This window comes from Chinchilla lanigera, unplaced genomic scaffold, assembly GCF_000276665.1.
Source record: "Chinchilla lanigera isolate Chin_1 unplaced genomic scaffold, ChiLan1.0 scaffold00084, whole genome shotgun sequence".
Taxonomy (NCBI): Eukaryota; Metazoa; Chordata; class Mammalia; order Rodentia; family Chinchillidae; genus Chinchilla; species Chinchilla lanigera.
The window spans coordinates 7829792-7843882 of NW_004955485.1; the positions used below are offsets into that span (position 1 = coordinate 7829792).

Here is a 14091-nt window from a genome sequence, read left to right on the forward strand (position 1 = left end):
TGTCTCTCTGTCTCTCTCTCTGTCTCTCTCTCTCTGTCTCTGTCTCTCTGTCTGTCTGTCTCTCTCTCTGTCTCTCTCTCTCTGTCTCTCTCTCTCTCTCTCTGTCTCTCTCTCTCTGTGTCTCTCTCTGTCTCTGTCTCTGTCTCTCTCTCTCTTTCTTTCTTTCGGTCTTTTTGAGCCAGGGTCTCACTATGCAGTTCAGGCTGGTCTTGAACTCACTTTGGTAGCCCAGGTTGGCCTCAAACTTGCAGCAATCCTTCTGCCTCAGCCTCCTGGGTGATGGGATTACAGGCGTGCACCATCATGCCCAGGTCCTTTTCAAATTTTTTTTTTTTAAAGCTTCTGTAAACTTTTTAATTCTGAAGAAAGCACAGCATAAAAGCAAGTGTCTTCTGCCTTTCCCCCCAGCATTATGCACTGTCCTGCCACGAAGAAATGCGTGGAGCTCCTGTAGCCAGATTGCTACAATGAAGGGCAAACCAAGAAAATTAAGAAAAGCCACTCAGAGCCCTAACATTCTTGAGCCACTGAACCAACTAGGGAAGTGATGTGGAAAACAAAACAACCCCCAAAGTTACGTGCACTCCCCTCAGTCGGGTATTTTATGATTTGCCACTGCAGACTTTCCTAAACCAGACGAGCTGCCCAGCCAGGAACTCCCGTGTGCATCACCTCTCCAGACGCCCCTGCGTTTTCGTTAGCGCACACTGCTTGTGCAGACCGGGGGTTCAGTTCTGGCACAGCGGTACGCACAGGCCCCATATTCTAGTCTCCCCTCATCACTCCTTCCCCGCTCCCCTGCTTAGTTTCACATTTTTCCTTTCCCACTTTGGGGCAGGGTCTCAGGAAGTTGCTGAGGAGCCCAGCTGGGCTCAACTTGGGATCTGCCTGCCTTGGCCTCCCAGTGTGCTGGTGGTACAGATACGCGCCACCATGCCCGACTGGCTTTCTCTTTTTTCAATGACCTTACGAGTTTGGAGGGGTTCCGGCCAATTATTCTGTAGTTTGTAGGAAGTCTCTCGTTTGGGACGGAGTTTTTCTCACGTTAGGCTTGGTTTGCGGATCTGGGTAAGGAAGAGCAGAGAGGTGGGCAGCATCTTCCCTCGTCACATACCCAGGGCACTCCCTGTCAACCTGACTTAACCCTGCTGACACGGCACTCCACCACTGTCTCTGCGGCCTTCCCCGTCTTCTCATGCTGTGCTCTCTGCAGCCTCCCTTGAGAAAGGCAGGGAGCGGTGTTGTCCGAGGGAGGCATCTACACAAGAGATCTGCACTTATTCTGGACAAAGTTTACTCTCCCATTGGTTTAATTCATTTATAACCCCTGTACTCAGGAATATCTATACTGTGGGGGATAATCCAATAATACTTCATTTTGTTCAAAATGTTGCAGCTCTGACTATTGGGAACTCTTTTTTTTTCCTCTTTTGTCTTTTTGAGACAGGGTCTCCCTGTGCAGTTCAGGCTGGCCTTGAGCTGACTTTGTAGCCCAGGCTGGTCTCAAACTCACAACAACCCTGCTGCCTCAGCCTCCTGAGTGCTGGGATTACAGGCGTGTGCTGCCACGCCCGACTGGGAACTCCTTTAGTTGGCTCTTTGGGGATAGCCTCTTAATATCTTATATCCTTTGCGGGGTTGGGGGAGGCAGTTCAAGAGTCAAGTGGTTCCACCAGGTTCATTACAGTAGTCAGCAGCACTCCTGCTCTTTTCTCCTTAGAAGCGGCCAGTGCCATCTTTGTGAAGTGATCGTTTTGGTACTTTCCTTGATATGTTAAATACACTTGGGCTGGGGATGTGGCTCAGTGGTGGAGTGCTCGCCTAGCATGCCCAAGGCCCTGAGTGCAATGCCCAGTACCACCGAAGACAAAACAACTTTACCTCTGCTTTTCTGTTATTTCTTTTTTAGGCTTTACACATGGACACTCCACTGTGGAAGACAAGTTTCTAGTTCTCCTCCACCCCACCCTTGTGCCTATCTTTCCAAGATGACTGTATCCTTTTTCGTTTTGCTTTCTTTGTCATTTTGAGACGGGTCTTGCTATGCAGTTCAGGCTGTCCTTGAGCTCTCTTTGTGGCTTTGTGATGATCCCCCTGCCTCAGCCTCCCGAGTGCTGGGATTACAGGGGTGCACCACCACACCTGACAAGACGACTGCATCGTAAGCTTGTGTGGATCCATAACAAGTCATCACATTACTATGACTACATCAGTGGTATGACAGCTGAATATGTAGTATACTGTAGTTGTTCTTCCTTCCTGTAGTAATTTTCCATTTTCCTTGAATTTAATTATTAACAATTGTAGTTTTCTTTCTCCCTTTTTCTTTTCCTTTCTTTTTTCTTTTCAGTACTTGAGGGACGGACTCCAGGTCTTTACACATGTCTAAGCAAGTGCTCTGTTACTAAGCTTCAACTCCAGCCCTCTTATTTAAAATGTACGTAAGTACGTATGTAGGTACGTGTGCCCGTGGTTCTGCGGATGGAACCCGGGGTTAGGCACACGCCAGCAAGCGCTGCGGCGCTGAGCCACGACCGAGGCCATGTATGTCTACAGTTTCCAGTTCTGGGGTTGAACCCAAGGCCTTGTGCATGCTAGGGAAGTGCTCCAGAATGGACCCGCACCCCAGCCCAACTATCTCAATTTTCGTTGTATTTATCACCTATTCCACTCAGGTTACTATACAATGTTCTACAGATCCTTCCAAGACATTCGAACACTACAAGTATTTGCCAGTTTTACCTGGAAAACTCTTCCAGCAGATCTGCCGGGCCCCTTCCACCGAGGTGGCTGCTTCCACTCTTGCCACACAGCTGCTACCTGTGCTGGCCGCCGCCGCTGCGCGGGCCCTGCCCCCGGCTCACGTTGCAGCCGCTTCCCTACACCTCATACGTGTCCTCGCTCATTCTCATGTAGTCCTTTATTCCATCTCACCTTTCAGTACACAAAGAGCTGCCGAGCCAGGCAAGGAGGCACACGCCTGTAATTCCAGCACTTGGGAGGCTGAGGCAAGAGGATCACTGAGGCTTCAAGCCAGCCTGCAGTGAGTTCAGCACAGAACTAAATAATGTGTCCCTGCCACAAAAAAAAAAAACCCAACAACAAAAAAATTGCCAAACAGTCTTTGCTCATTTGTTACCTTCACAGGATTCCAGGCAAACGCAAAGGCGATCCCCACTGCACCCCAGCATGTGCACTCCCACGGACCCCTTCCTCGAGGGTCTGCAGGTGCCTCTTCCACTTTTACCCTCTTTTTATTTTTATCATTATTTTTTTTTTTGCAGTACCGGGGATCAAACTCACGACCTTGCGCTTGCCAGGCAGGCGCTTATGCCATTGAGCTATATCCCCAGCCCTTTACCCTCTTTTTAGGAGAGTTTATTTAATTCGTATGTGTTCGCAGCACGTGGAGTTTATACTCACCTTGGGAGTGGGTGCGTGCCTGTAACGTGTCTTGATTCTTCGCTGCTTCCCCCCCGACTCCCTGTCTTCTGCCATGGGCAGGGAGCAGTGGTGTACAGACCCGGACCTGAGAGCAAACAACTCAAGGTCCAAATGCCAGGGGACACTTAGAGTACTTAGACTCTGCAGAGGTGATAAAGCCCAGCTTCAGGGTTCTACTCCGAGAAACTAGATGCCAGCAGCACCCACAACACAGGCCAGGCAGTGGCGATGCACCACGAAAACTGCCCGCTGGGAGCGGGCACAGTGTGTACGTTTGCCATTCCAGCCTCAGAAATTTAGTGACTTAGTAAGACCCTGCCTCAAAACAAAAAGAATGGGGGTCAGCATAAAACTGACAAGCAGGCAAAGAAAACCCCCACACCGTCCGGGCCTGTCCGGGGCTGTGGCTCGGTGGCAGAACGCTTGCCCAGCACTTGTGAAACAGTCCTGCGTTCAATCCCAGGAAGAAAAGACGGAAAGCGCCTGTGCAGCCCAGGACTCTTCCTGCCCTGCAGGGGAGCACGGAGGGTGCAGGGCACGGCTGAGCGCCACACCCCCACAACTCAGCAGTGCAGCTCAGTCTCCGTGAATTTTGTCTTTGCCCCCTGTCCACAGGATACGTTGTATATTTATATTGCTCACTGCATACGCTGACTTTTTACACACCCTAACGTGCCTTCTCCCTCCAGTGCCACAACGGGCTCTTGATTTCTAGGACAGCACGTTACAGCACACGCTCTGGTGAGCCTACCAATACCTCATAGGCCGGCAGAACCGTGTCCATGTTTCCCCCTCTTCGGTTTCTGTAAATCGAAAGGACTGAATTTCTGCACGTTAGCTAAGAGGTACCAGCCATATTCCACCAATAGCAGCAGAGGTGGAGAGGAGCTGACACACTGTGTTCAAGCCACAGTCCTCTCCTCTGACAGTCATGATGTCCGCACTGGCCGTGCAACTTGAGGTCTTCTCCTTGGGGACACAGGGGAATAGGAACCAGGGCATCAAGCCTGGCAAATATTCAGAAGCAAAATGGATTTGGCTGGCAGAGCCCAGGCCAACCTCTGGCTTCTGCCTCTTGCCTGGGAAATTTACTCCTTTTACTTTCTGATTGCTGACGAAAGCTATGAACTTCCCCGAGAAAGAACCACTTGTAGGTGTCCCTTCGGGGTGGCAGCGGGAAAGGGTGTGGGTGTGGAGTGGGGGCAAGGCTAGGGGGAGGCCAGCTTACCTCCAAAGCTACTGTGAAGCCCACGGCTACATTGCTCAGTCATTGTGACCAGTTCTCTGATAGGCTACTAGGAATAAGAGGTACAAAACCCATAACCAGACGACGAAGAGCAGTGTTCTCCACAGGTGCATCCCACACCTGAACGTACAGGAGTGGTGGGGCGGTATGGGCTAAAGACAGGGTGAGGAAAGCGGGCATGACGACTGGGGCCTCTGCCCAGCTACTAACTCCTCTGGGTGCCAGGGACCACCACCCTCGCCTGGCCCACTGGCCCAGGTAGGAGCTCGGACCCCTGCCTTCTTGAGGGAGCCTGCTCTAGCCACAGCTGCCAGCTTCCTTTTCCTCAGCACTGAGTCATTTCCTCTCTCCAGCCCTTACCTTTGGGCTTTCCTTTCCCTTCCGTGCAGAGTGACTCACTGCTGGAGTGCCAGGTGACACTGAAGATCAAGGGTGGGCGATAAAAATACTCCTGATTGTGCAACCCCAGGAGGGGCGCAGCGCTTGCTGCAGTTCAAAGCACCAGTCAGGACTCTGAGGACGGAGCATTACCAGAGGCCATGGCTTCATCTCTTTGTGGGAATGCAGCACAGGCCCAGGCCAGATTTGCCAGAGCCCCTTGCTCCACCCGGTCAAATGTGCATTTCCGAGAGAGGCGCTGAGCACGACACCCCAGGTCACAGACTGAGTTCAGAAGCAGCAGAAGCTTGGGCTCCCCTTCCCGTCAGTCCTATGCGCCTGGCGGGGGCCCTGGGAGCAGGGCTCTTGCTCTCTGGGCTTTCTTTCCAGTGCAAACAACTGCACTTTCCCGGCGTGGGAGTGGCGAGGGAAGCCAGGATGACAGAGCAGGCTCCAGGCTGGCCGCTGCCCTGACATGAGGCCCTGACATCAGGGTCACCCGACTCCGCCTTGTATGCCAGCAGCATCACAGCAGCCGGGCGGTCTTCCCAGATGGAAACTTACCTCCCGTACCAAGTTCACCGTTAGAGTGGGTGCAAACCAGGTAAGCTCTCCTCCTAATAATCTTCGTGGACCTCATAGGCTGAGCAAAACAAAACAGAGTTCTCTCTACTGGACGACTCCTTGGCCAGGTTACAAACTATTCAAGACGGGAGTTAAAGGCAGCACAGTCACCCAACCCAAAGGTCAAACAGAAGAGAGCAGAGACGCTCACAAAGGTAGAGAAACACATACATGTATGTATGACCATGCCCGCATCGACACGTGTGCTGGGGAGGTGTTACAGATGAGGATGCTACGAGGAGAATTTATGGTATGCAAACCTGACTTTCTGGCCAGGCACACAGGCACATGGCAGTAACCCCAGCACCGGGGAGACCTGCGGCAGGAGTCGCCATGAGTTCGAGCCAGCCTGGACAACACAGTGAGCCTGAACTATACAGTGAGACCACGTCTCAGAAAACAGAACAAAGAAAAAAAAACCCAAACCAAACCAAACCAAACAGCGCTTGATTTTCCAGGGAATTAAGAGGGAAAAATCGAAAAGGAAAAAAGAAAGAAGAAATAACTTTAAAAGTTGTTGGTATAATTTCAAAACACAGAAAACTGGCTCAGCAATGATGGAGAGTTTGCTTTTCAGAAGTGCCTCTTAACTACAAAGCGCTTCTCCGTGCTTACACGCATGCGCACACAAGGCTCCCTGCCAAGAGAAGGCACCACCCTGAGAGCCCCCTGAGGCCCCGCCCAGTCAGTGAGGCACTGGCCTCCAGAAGAGGAGGTTCTAGAATTCTGACACAGGTCCCCGGCTCTGAGCTACGCCTCATGGAAACGCAGACCTCCCATGCATGCACCTGACCCCTCCTCCCGTCAGTGTTGAGCAGCCGCGACCTAAAGCAGACTGACACTCTGGCTGAGCATGCTCCTCAGACAGATGCTGTCCAGAGACTCCCACCCCGGGCCCCTGCAAATGCTGGCCGGCACAGTCTTCAGGCCAGACTGTCCTTAAGTGGCAGAATGGGGTTGCTTCCTTTCCTTCTTACGCGTTCCCAAACTCACCCAGGCAGGCAGTGGGAAGGGAGGCGCCAGCAAGCTGAAGAAGGCTTTTCTCAACTGATCATCTTGGGAAAAGCCAGATACAAATTGCATGGCCGGAATGCAGGGTTGTGAAATGCTGAAGCCCCAAAGAGGGCCAAGGGCTCTCCTGGGAAGGCAATGGGAGGAGGGCTGGCACCGAGCAGGAGAAAGCAGGTTACCAAAGGCCTGCCTTCTGGGAAGCGGGAAGCAGAGCCTCCAGAAAAAAACTCCCTTGCACCGAGGGGGGAGGCCAGCGACAGGTTTGTGTTTGTTTCTGAACAGAAAGGAAAAGGGCCTAGCACACAAAATAACTGCGGTGTCACTGAGCTTTCATGGCATCAGCACGCTCCAGTAGTTACCTGGGCTCCAGCAGTGAGGGTCACTACATCGCAGAGACACAGCCCGTGCATCATGACGTCCCTGAGTGCAGGCAAGGGAGAGCAGACCTGCTTCAGTGGGTGACAGAATGTCCTAAGCTTTGGACAAGTCACTTATTAGCTTTCCCACATCTCAATCTTCTCAGCTGTAAGATATATGAGCTGGGCGTGGTGGTGCCTGCCTGTAACCTCAGCACTGTGGGAGGCTGAGGCAGGAGGACTGCAAGTTAGAGGGCAGTCTAGGCTACATAGTGAGACCCTGGCTCAGAAGTAAAAGTGGGCTGGGGAGGTGGCTCATCGTGAAGGCCCGGGGTGGGGGGGGGGGGTGGTGGTGGTAGGTGTGTGTGTGTGTGTGTGTGTGTGTGTGTGTCTTTCTCTCTCTCTCACATACACATACACACACACACACACACACACACACACACACACGGAGAGGGACAAGGAGAGGGAGAGGGGGAGGGAAAGAGATTACATCTAGTGGCCTGAGAATGAATTAATGTGAGGATAAGGTTCCTAAACATTACCTGGCACAGGACAGCTCTGTGGAAATGCTGAGTGCTGTGGAGGAGGGAAGAGTATGTGCCCGACTCCCCCGAGTAGGCCAGAGCCTGGCTGCTGGGAGCCAGGGCTGATCATCTCAGTAGCCGCCTCAGACCATACACAGACCAGAGAAGACCCAGGCATCGTAACTCCCTGGCCCAGGAATCCTCAGGGGAAAGCAGACAAAATAAGGCCTATGAGGGCCACTTCCTGCTAGGGAGCGGAGCAAACACTGCTGCCAGCACACTTCGGGCTGGCTTTCGCAGCCACGATTCATGTGGTGTCGGAAACCGGGTCAGCCCCTGAGTGGCCGCACGGACATTACCACTGTGCTTGCGAATCTGAACCGAGTCTGTCAGCACCCACCCTGGACCACAGGGAGCTGGCGTCTGGGAAAACGGAGGGCGTGCTGGAGAACGGAGCTGGTGAAGGAGGGCAAGGAGCCACTGCACACCGGGCACTAACAAATCAGTAATGGGCACAAGAACCCGGAGGAAATGGTCTGATTCCCTCCAGCTGGCAGATGCCCGAACTCTGCGGACCTGCAGGGCAGGAGATGACCCCAGAGGACTGTCCTCTCTGATCTATTCCCACCTTTGCCCGCCCCTCCGCATACCCAGCCCGGTTTTTATTTTTTAATCTTGAGGTAGGGTCTCGGTAAGTTGCTCAAACTAAGTTTAAACTTTCGATCTTCCTGCCTCAGCCTTCCAGAGTGCTAGGATTACAGGGATGAGCCACCACACCTGGCACATCTCAAGACAACTGAGGCCAAAGGCTGTAGGCTGCAGTCTGTGTGCATTGTGTACAGAACCACCGCCCCGCTGCCCTGTCGTGAGGTGTCCACGGGAACAAGGAGCCTGTGCCCACACACGGGGGTCTGTGTATGCAACAGCTGAAGTATGCCCAAGTCAGGCAGAGAGAGAGAGAGGGATCAATCAATCGATCTCAGGCCTGGCCCTGACATACAGGAGAGGCGAGTGGGCTCTGCCCAGACACGCTGGCCTTCAGGAGGCAGAAGACCATCTGGACTGTAGCTATCTCCACATTGCAGACGATCATCTCGAGACTTCAAGCCTACTAGTTTGTTTGTTTGTTTGTTTGTTTTTTTGTCTTTTTGAAACAGGGTCTTGCTATGCAATTCAGGCTGGCCTTGAGCTCACTTTGTAGCCCAGGCTGGCCTGGAACTCACAATGATCCTCCTGCCTCAGCCTCCCGAGTGCTGGGATTACAGGCATGAGCCACCACACCCGGCTAAGCCCACTATTACTTCTGGCGTCCTACTAGTGCCAAGGAAGCTGAGTGAGAAGCCAGGAGGAAGGGGTCCCTGGGACACAGTCCAAACTTCAGAAGGAGAGATTCCTAGTGTCCCATGACCCAGTTTGGCCATCTGCTGCTTCTAGGAAACAACCCTGGTGCCTCAAGCCAGCTACTTCAGGGCTGCAGGCTGGAAGGGCCCACTGGCCACAGCTGGAAGCCACTCTGGGGCAATGGCAGTGGCTGAGGAGGCCTCTCCAGGCTCTGCCGAAGAGTCAACCTTCCTGGCTTCTGGACAGCAGGCGAGCCAGGTGAGCCACGTGGTGTGACTCTCCCCGCCCTCCGTCTGCTCTCGGGTTGCAGCCTCCACCTTAGCAGCCGGGCCTCGCTGCTCCAGCCCCCACAGCGGCTTCCCCTGCCTGCCTCACTTCCAGGACACAGCTCACGGTCCTCCTCCTCGCAGACTCCCTTCTCAACTACTCAGGATCGCGCCATCTTTCCTGTGCTGCATTACATCCCTGTCACTGCTGGGGACCAGGGATCAGCACCTGGAGCTGGACTACGAGTAGCAGCCACATCACCTGCGGCTTCTGCCAGGAAAGTTCCCTGTCCCGGTGGTGAACCTGAAAGGACAAGCCCGTGCATCCCAAACAGCCCCTGGGCCTCCAGCCACACAGCAGGAGAGCAGTAAAGACTGCTCAGAAAGTGGGTGGGTCGCCCTGGCCTTGCAGGGTTGGCTGACCCTCCTTTCAGCCCAAGGCACAGCGATTTCCTTCCTGGCAGGCGAGGCTCCTGCTCTGAGCTCCCAGGCATCCCTTGCCAGCAGCTACTCCCCAGAGCTGCCCTGGGACTGAGGGCAGAGGGGGTGCCCCGCTCCAGCCCTGCCCACCGCTTGCTTCCTAACAGAGGAAGAGAGGCTGCCAGGAAGAGCTCTGACCTCTGGAGTGGCCTCAGTCTCTTTTGAGGGCTAGAAGGAGCCCTGGCAGGCAGCAGAGGCCTGCAGAGGACTTTTCTTCCCTGCCCTGGCCCAGGGAAGGCAGGCAGGAAGAAGGGCCTCAGAAGCAGGCGTCCAGTATGGGGGTGGCCAGACAGGGAGGTCCCTGGGGTTGCGGCTATCAGCCGGAGACCAGGCTCCAGGAAGGAAGGAAGGGCAACTCTGGCCGAGGCCAAGATAAGAAGGGAACCGTGCTCAGCACAATGGGTCCCACAAGGCCGGGAGGCCCCAAGTCAGATTCTGCCCCAAGCTGGCCTCCTGTCTGCTCACACAGCCCATGTAAATATTTACTGCTGTTTATGTTCCTGCTCCACTGGGTCCCCTTTGAGGCCCTTTCCTACGACCCACAGACCTGTGAGCTCCCAACCATGCCTGCCTTAAACCTAGAGGAGACCTTGGTTCCCGCGAAAAGGGCCACAGGCATTGTTTCCCATGCAGCCCATGGGAGCAGTCACTCAGGACGAAACCACCCTCTCATCGCAGCCCTGAGACGCAGGGACTTACGGAGTCCGGTCATGGGTGAGGCCGTTCTGCCGCTGAGGGTTGATTGGCGGAAGAACAGGTTTGCTGTTGATCTCAAGTCCTCTCCTCAGGGTCTCCCGGATCTGCTCTGTGTCTACAATGACATCACTAAGTTGCCTGATGGCCCTTTGGGTTCCCAGCCACCCCCAACCTTTCTTGAACCTAACTGAGCAGATTTCTGGAGAAAGGCCACCATGCTGGCTGGTCCAGGTGTCCAGACGGGACAGCTGCTTGAGCGCAGCTGTGAGAGACAGGACGCGACACCGTGCGCTCGAGAAGCAGTGGGGGGGTCTGAGGAGCACCAGTCTGAGAGGAATGAGGGGTGGCCCTTGGACCTCAGAAAGGCCCTCGCCCTCGTCCTGTTCCTCCCGACACTCGGGCCTTGGTCCCAGACACTGAACGTCTACCACGGCCTCTGCCACTGGCCGACCACCAGGGACACTGCCCACTGCAATGGCTACTGCAGGGCCTTCAAGTGCCCTGCCCCGAGTGGGCTCTGGGAGACAACTACAGTCTGGCCCTGCTGCCCTCCCTGAGCCTGGTCAGTGGGCTACCTGAGGTCGCCTCTCCACCTCACTGTCTGCCAGGAACGGCAACTCCAAGGAGACGGCAAGGACTGTGAGGTGAGGCAGCCGCCCCCGGGCGGTTACTCTCTGTGAGGTGTTCTGGGGGTCTTTCACTATATGAAGAATTTGATCTGAGATTTATCTCTGCACACTGTAAACACATATGGAAAAGGAAATGAGCACTAGTCATTCACAGGTGGGCTCAGAGTGGGAAGAGAGGATTGCTAACTTTTCTAACTCCTTACCAGGGCACGGGCTACTATTACAATTTTTATTATTTATTTATTTAGTTTGTTTTTTGTTTTTGAGACAGGGTCTCGTATGCACTTCAGGCTGGCCTTGAGCGCACTGTGTGGTCCAGGCTGGGCTGGAGCCCGAAGCCCCCTTGGTGCTGGGATTCGAGGCCTGTGCCACCACGCACAGCGGACTTTCATTTTTAATTTAAAAAGATTTTCCTTGGTACTGGGGATTGAACCTAGGACCTTAGCACTGAGTTACAGCCCACCCCCTTTTTAACGTTTTGAGACAGTGTCTTACTGCGACATTCTATAGCCCAGGCAGGACTCAGGTCTGTAATCTTCCTGCTTCAGCCTTTCAAAGCACTGGTGGGATTATAGGTATGTTCCAGCATGCCCAGGTGTAATTTTTTAAAATAGCCAATAATGATTAAAATTGTGAATCACTTCTTAAATTGCCTCTTTTATCAAAAGTAATCAAATGATTCTTTTTTAGGTGGGGCAGTGCTGGAATCAAATCAGGACCTCACATAGGCTAGACAAGTCCTTGGAGCTTCATGGTAGGTGATCTTAATAAATATATGACTGTAATCACTGTATGCTTTCTCCCGATATCCTACAAGCTTGTTACACTGTCAGAAAAAGCATGAGCCTGGCACGGTGAAGCACTTCTGAATTCCCAGCACTTGGGAGGCCAAGGTAGGAAGACTGTAGCAGGTTTAAGGCCAGCCTAGGCTACATAGTGAGCTCAAGGCTAGCCTGAACTACAAAGCAAAACCCTATCTCAAAAAAAAAAGGAAACGAAAACAAAACAGCAGGAAAGAAACAAATGCGTAAGCTGGGCATGGTGGTGCACCCCTGTAATACCAGCACTGGGAAGGCTGAGGCAGGAGGATCGCTGTGAGTTGGAGGCCAGCCTTGGCTACAAATTGAGTTCAAGGCCAGCTTGAAGTGCACAGCAAAACCTTGTCTCAAAAAAAAAAAAAAAAAAAAAAAAAAAAAAGAAAAAAAGAAAAAAATGGAAACGAATGGGTTAAATATTTGTACTAGAGGTTTAAATTGTCATTTTTTCAAAAAGAGAAATTCTTTTATGAATCCCACACCTAAAGGTGCAGCCAGTAGTAGAATGCATGTTAAGCATACACAAGGCCCTGGGCTCCATTCCCAATACAAGGAAGGAAGGAAGGAAGGAAGGAAAGAAAAAGAAAGAAAGAAAGAAAGAAAGAAAGAAAGAAAGAAAGAAAGAAAAGAAAAGAAAAGAAAGAGAAAAAAAAATACACACATAGCTGTTGCTCCTGTTCTTCAATAAACAGGGATGGGGAAATGAGAAAGACGCACACAGACAAGCTGCGAGCACGTGTGCATGTAAACGTGCGTTCGTCCTTTGGAGCTATTTAGGGATGTCCTTTGCTAAAACCACACATACCAAGACCAAGCCCGAGTGCTTCTAACAGGACAGATATATCCTCTTTCCCTCCACCCTCACCCAGAAGACAGAGGTGCTGGGGTGCTAGCACAGCACCTTATATTCATCTGCAGGACAGTGGGCAGAGGCCATTCGCAAGCTGGCTTCATACGCAGGCTTCCCTCACTGAAGCCCTGTGAAGGCCTGAGGACGGGGATCTTAGGGTCTGGCCTGGCCTGAAGGCCAGGGCTGGGCCCTGTGTCAATGCTGTGGGTGGCCGACACTTTTCTCCTGCTCTTGAGTACACTGCAGACTTTTCCTGTTAACTGTTTACGGTCTCCACTTACCTCCGAGGCCTCAGATCAAAAGGTCAAAGTGAAGACACAATGGTCCCTGTTGGTGTTGCATTTCAAATACACATGGGAAACACAGCTAGAAAAGGGGCAAAAAGCTCCTTAATTCCCCCTCGCCTCAAGACTTCTGCTGCTGCTTAGGTCAGGCCAGGAACTAAACTACTGAAAGGGCTGTTAGTTATGCTCTCCAGGCTGGGCCTGTAAAGGAAGAGGGAACGCAGGGGACAGTTGCTACCTTTGCCAGAGAGCCGCCGGGGCTGGGTGCCAATGCAGATGCTCCGGCTGTCCTCATCGTCCTCAGGGGGCCGGCTGAGGTCATCCCAGGCACACTTAGCACTGACACCACTGAGGTTGGAGCCATCGGTCTCGATGCCTTTGTCAACTCTGTCCTGCTTGAGAAGAACCAAACAGCCAGAGTTCCTTCAGAGAACTGGTGGTCCAAGGTTGCCACCACCCTTCCAGCTACCACCCTTAGCATGTACCGGACCCTTACAGGTGCCGAGCATGGACAGCTGCTGCAAGAGCAGGGACTCTGAGTCCGTCCCGCTCTGGTGACATGCATGATGGGTTCTGCCAGCCACTGGACTCCTCCAGAGAACCAGGATCAGGGAAAGCCAGGAGGATGAAATGCCAGGGAGGCTTCGCTACCATCAACTTTCCAGCACAGTGGCCTTCATCCCAAGCTGGCCTCTTCCCAGCCCCCAGCCCGCCTATCCCACGCGGGCCCATGCAGCTGACACGGCGATGATAGGAACTGCCCTCTCGAGGAAAGGCACAATCCTTCGCATCCTCTCTTGATCCGCAGGAGGCAGGGTGAAGCCGCCCCGGTTGGGCAGAGCCCCAGGTGCAGTTGCCTCTGCTAACAGCTAGAGGGAGTACTCGCCCAGAGCACAGGGCTGCCCTTGCCCTCGCTGCCAGCCAACTGGTTTGCCAAAGGCTCTGGATTCAGTTGCTTTCCACTCCTTAGGCCTGACCGGGCCTGAAGGGCAGTGGCCATCTGCAGGCCTCCCAGCCCCAAGCCCTGTCTTCGTGCAGGCCCCGGCACTGAGACGTCCAAACCTCTCTGAACAGCCTCAAGGAAGAGCCGTACTCAAAACACCCCTGCGTTTTCTGACAGAACACTGTTCTGTGAGGCTGGGTT

The 14091-nt window shown here is 53.3% G+C and overlaps 1 protein-coding gene across 8 annotated transcripts in view; it reads right to left on the reverse strand.

Annotated features, from left to right (window-relative positions):
- Positions 1-14091, reverse strand: part of Sufu (suppressor of fused homolog (Drosophila)) — a 120171-nt gene that overhangs the window by 24548 nt on the left and 81532 nt on the right. For 5 of the 8 annotated variants that reach the window (XM_013504043.1, XM_013504037.1, XM_005403832.2 and 2 more), the window contains exons 7-8: positions 13186-13342; positions 10373-10484 (exon numbers count right to left, since the gene is read on the reverse strand). In XM_013504043.1, the coding sequence (XP_013359497.1) occupies positions 10373-10484; positions 13186-13342 (269 nt within the window). Of the gene's footprint in view, positions 1-7062; positions 7124-10372; positions 10485-13185; positions 13343-14091 lie in introns of all 8 variants that reach the window. The other 3 variants (XM_013504038.1, XM_005403833.2, XM_013504041.1) reach the window with 2 other exon arrangements.